Source organism: Neophocaena asiaeorientalis, unplaced genomic scaffold (assembly GCF_003031525.2).
Source record: "Neophocaena asiaeorientalis asiaeorientalis breed wild unplaced genomic scaffold, Neophocaena_asiaeorientalis_V1.1 scaffold82, whole genome shotgun sequence".
Lineage (NCBI taxonomy): Eukaryota > Metazoa > Chordata > Mammalia > Artiodactyla > Phocoenidae > Neophocaena > Neophocaena asiaeorientalis.
This window is the reverse complement of record NW_020173068.1, coordinates 7,770,977-7,775,928: the sequence shown is the minus strand read 5'-3', so window position 1 is coordinate 7,775,928 and position 4,952 is coordinate 7,770,977. Positions and strand designations below refer to the sequence as shown.

At 45.5% G+C, this 4,952-nt stretch overlaps 1 protein-coding gene across 7 annotated transcripts in view; it reads right to left on the bottom strand.

Moving 5' to 3' along the window:
* Positions 1-237: 237 nt before the first annotated feature.
* Positions 238-4,952, bottom strand: part of EPB41L1 (erythrocyte membrane protein band 4.1 like 1) — a 110,476-nt gene continuing 105,761 nt past the window's right edge. For all 7 annotated transcript variants that reach the window (XM_024743072.1, XM_024743073.1, XM_024743077.1 and 4 more), the window contains one exon: positions 238-575. In XM_024743072.1, the coding sequence (XP_024598840.1) occupies positions 567-575 (9 nt within the window). In that variant the 3' untranslated portion in view covers positions 238-566. The remainder of the gene's footprint in view (positions 576-4,952) is intronic.

Sequence of the window (4,952 nt, the reverse complement as noted above, 5' to 3'; positions counted from 1 at the left end):
TTGCAGCCCAGTGTCAAGACCCAAAAAATAAGAATCTACAGTGTTCCTCCTCCTCCCTTCCGAGCAGGGACTTTTCTCTCTTGGAAAACGTTTGACGGGGCGTGTCTTGCTGCTGCAGCTTCTCTTGCTTGGCTGCAGAAGTGTTTTCCTTTGCATTTGAGTGGGCAACAGACGCAGGAGAAGAAGAAATGGAATGCTCGTCCACTGAACGGAACATGTAGAACCCGGGTCGCATTCTTGTTGTTATAATTTTTTTTTCCTGAACAATCCCACCAATTCTTCAATTTGTCTGCAAAGGAAATGTAGGCGTTCAGATGTTGGCCGTTGCTGTCGGCCGAATGCTCGGCCAGCCCCGGCAGCAGTGCAAGGACGTGATGTTTCCTGTATATATATCTATATCTATATATATCTATATATATATGCTTTTCCTTTCCCAGTCTCTTGTCAGGGACAGTACGTCGCAGCTGGGACGTCGGTGTTGAGTTGGAGAATTCAGAATGAAGGCCCCTTCTTTACGGTTCTCTGGCTTGGGTTGGACCAGAAACGCCAGCATCTCTTCACAGAGGTCAGGATTCCTGAAGCCAGAGAACACGTGTTGCGGGGAGAAGATGCAAAGGAAGGAGGAGAACAAGAAGAGTTAGTAACTTTTGTCACTCATCTTTAAATACATGGCAAGAGGTTGTCTTCCCTGTCTTTACCGTGTGCCATTTATTATGACTAGGGAAGATAGAGTGACTTGTCCAAGGCCACACAGCTTGTAAGAAAGTGCCTGCTGAGAACTGAAGCCACCTCTGTCTGACTCTCTGACTCCAAAGGCCATGCGTGTTTTCTGGGTTGTTTCCGGGCAGGTGGTATCTTTTACTTCGGCTGGAAAATTTGTCCAAGTTTCCTTGAACACTGAAAGCTAAGATTATACTTGTTTCCTTTTGTCTTTCTATCTGCTCTCAGTTCTAAGAAATGTTTAGTCGTGGTTGCAGATCTTCTTTTTTTGTCTTTCCCTTCTGTTTGCCACTGCCTGCTGTGTCCTGGGGGTTAAACCCCACAGAGGAGTATTTAAGTAAAGAAACTGGAGTCTGGATTCCAACTCAGGTTTGACTCCAAAACTCAGTGGTTAAGGGGCATGGGCTCTGAAATCAGACAATCCTAGTTTCAAATCCCATTCCACAGTCTACTAGCTCTGTCATCTTGGGCAAGTTTCCTAACCTCTTTAGACCTTAGTTGCTCCCTCTGTAAAATGGGTCCCACCTCACGAAGTTGTAGGGAGGATTCAAGACGAGGCTCAGCATATAGTAAGTGCTGAGTAAATACTGGCTGTTCTTGTTACTATCGTTGTTAACTTAACCACATTCGATCTCATTGAAGGCAAGGGCTGTGTTTTACTTATTGTTGTCTTTCCAGGGCCCAACACCATTACTGACACACAGCAACTACTCCAAACCATTTAACAAGTGGCATGTTGTCCCTGCCCTTTGCCACTTACATATGGTCAGGTGCTAACGGAGCTGTAGAAATTTGATCCTTCTCAGCTTATTTGACAAATGGGAAAACCGAAGCCCAGAGGGTTCAATGACTTAGCAAGTTGGTGGCAGAAACAAGACGAGAACCCTAGGCTCCTGCTTTGGAATAGGTCATCCCCACCCCCATTTAATTAAAAATTTGAAAGTAAGAAAGCTCTGGGAAGCTGGCTGGATGCTGCCCTCTTGCTGGCAATGTTTGGGAGACAGGTCTTGCGTGGAGGAGACGGGCCAGTGAACAAAGATGGAGCAGAAGCCACACATCTGGCCTGTGAGTTGCAGGGAGAGAAGAGAAGACTCTAAGCTGGGCGTGATTTCACAGTCACAGCAAGAACTTCAAGGAGGAAGAACTTCATAAAGAAATCTACTGGAGCAGGGACAGGTGTTCCTGGAGGATTCAGGGAGGGGAGAGGAGATGACTGGCAAGATGGATGCCCACGTGGAAACAGGGCCTCGTGCACCAGGCTGGTGATAGAAGTTTAGGGTCTGACTTGCTCAGGGCTCTCATCAACCCCTCAACATGACAAAACTATTGGGACAAGGAAGCAGCTTCACATCACCGAGCACCTTCTGTATGTGAGATACCACCTGGTACATCATTGCTATGGACTGAATGTTTATGTCCCCTTGAAATTCACATGTTGAAGCCCTAACCCTCAAGGTGATGGTATATGGAAGCGGGGCCTTTAGAAGGCACTCATAAATAGGATGAGTGCCCTTATAAAAAGAGACGTGAGACAGATAACTTCTCTCTCTGCTCTCCACCACGTGAGGACACAGAGAAGATGGCTGTCTGCAAACCAGAAGAGGGTCTCACCAGGAACCAGACTGGCCGGCACCTTGACCTTGGACTTCCCAGCCCCCATAACTGTGAGATATTAAGTGTGTGTTGTTTAAGCCACCCAGTCTATGGTGTTCTGTTATAGCAGCCTGAGAGGACTCTGACACTCCTAGATGTTGTTTAATTATTACAGCAGCTCCAGTTTAATAGATTAACTCCATTTTGTAGGTTAGAAAACTGAGGCCCAGGCAGGTTCCTCTGGGCACACTTTCTGAGTCCAAAGCTGGGTGTGTTCTTGCTACTCCATTCTGCTACTTTCTGAGGATTTTTTCCTACAGTGCCGGCTTCACCTTAAGTTTCCTCATCGATTAATAAAGTACCTGCCCAAAACTCAGTGTACACATGATTCTGGGTTTGTGGGATATCTTCTAAAGCCCACAGACACTTCAGAAGGACCGGGGACATCTAAACAATACTGTGTGATCATGTATTTTTCTGTTTATTACAGCAGAGTCCAAACGGGCAGCATTCTGTTAGCTTACTTTGTGTTAATAGTAATCATAGCCATAATTAACTCTTATCGAGCACTTACTATGTGCCAGGCACGGTGCTTACTACTGTAGATGTATGATCTCAGTAACCCTATGAGATAGATACTGTGAACAGTCAGCGTGGTCAGGAGATGAAGGCCATAAGGCAGCTTTGGAGTCTAACAGATGAGGTTTGACTCTCTAACCAAGTCTTTGTGTTCCCAGCTCCAAATCTGTGAGCAAATCGCCTAACATCTCAGAGCTTCAGTTCCCTTCTTTGTAAAATGAATGAGCAGGTGACAGTACTGTGCCTAGTGCACAGCCAGGTGCCTGGAAGAGTGTAAGGACTCCATAAGTTACCGCAATTGTTACTATGTCATTGTCATTTGGCTGACGAGGAAACACAGGCCGAGAAGGTTAAAGAGCTTGCTCAAAAGTTGCGCAGCTAATAACGGTCAGGACTGAGATTCGAGTCAGGACTACCATCCCGGGTGCCAAGATGCATCCATCCATCAAACCAACATTTTTCAAGTACTTTAAAAAAGAGTTTTCTAATTCAGAGGAGACCTTTCCCCCAGAATCAGTGAGTCTGACTATATTAAAAGTCAGAGGTGGTTCCTACTTGGTGATAACTAATGGGAAAGCAGGTGGGCAGAAAAGGCAAGGGAGAAACTTCTGTTTCTCCAGGACAACATAACAAGGTGACCTTTACAGAAGGATCCAAAAGAGAAACAGAGGGTGTGTGGTGATGTGTGGACAATGGCAGCAAAGAAAGGACTAAAAGAGGGGCGAGGAGGAAGGACCGTAAAGGGAGCAGTGAGGCGGGCAGATGTGAAAGACTGCATGGGGTGGGCAGGACGTGGAGGCTGGGACGAGAGCTCCAAATGGCCAGGGAACACGGGTGGGCAGGAGCCTGGGGGGCTGGCTGGGATGCCCCAGGAAAGACGAGGAGGAGTGAGACGGGGAATGGAGAAGATACGAGAAGCTAGGAAAGCAAACACACAGCCAGAGGACTGTACATAACTGGAAGGGGTCTTGTCCATCTCTTCCTTTTGCAAATGAGGAAACTGAGACCCCAGTGGCCACACAGCCAAGTCAGCAGGATGGCTGGGAGTGGAGTCAGGTCCTCATTCCCAGCACAGAGTTCTTTGCATCAGTGGCTCCTACACTTGGCTGCGCATGGACTTTCTAAGGACCGACGTATAAATAAAGATTCCCAGGTCCTGGCCCAGCACTTCTAAGTCAGACTTTATGGCAATAGTTTTCTAGTATTTGTGTTCCCCAGCTGATACTGCCAGCCCAGCACCAGCTTGGCAAGTGACCTACACTCTACCACTCTGAGATCTGGGGCACAAAACGCAACAGTAACTGGGCAACTGACAGGAGTGACAATTTACTTGAAAGTCTGAGAAAGGCTGAGAGGCAGGCTCTGCCCGTGATCAGTTTTTACATCTTCTAGACCAGCGCTGTCCAATAGAAATGAAGCCACAGACGGAATTTAAAATTTTTTAGATAATAGATTTTCTAGACAGTATTTTCTAGTATTTCTGGTTTTCTAAAATTTTCCAGCTATATAGAAAATTTTAATTTCTAAATTAAAATTCATATGTTTTAATTTACATGAAAAAGAGTAAAAAGAAACAGGTGAGATTAATTTTAATAATGTATTTTACTTAACCCAATATAGCCAAACATTATCATTTAACATGTAATCAATATAAAAATTACTGAGCTATTTTATACTCCTTTTTCCGGCACCTGTTCTACCCTCAAGGTGCATCTCATTTCAGATTAGCCAGTTTCAAGTGTTCAACAGCTGTGTGCAGCTAGCGGCCCCTACACTGCACAGCACAGAAAATCATTTCCGTCCCTGCAGGAAGTCCAGTGCTTTTCCTTCTGACACGAAGCGGGTGGTAATCAAAGGATGAGAAAGAAACATTCTGTATCTTTCTAGAAAACACTGGGTTTCTTCATCAGGGAAGAGGACAAAAGGGAGACCTGCTGTTTGTGGGGGACTTTGAAATGCATCTATTTTTCATTGAGGTATACGGTGTGAAGTAAGTAAAGTATACAAATCTAAGTGTGGAGCTTGGTCCACTTTTACATACATACACACCCATGTAACAC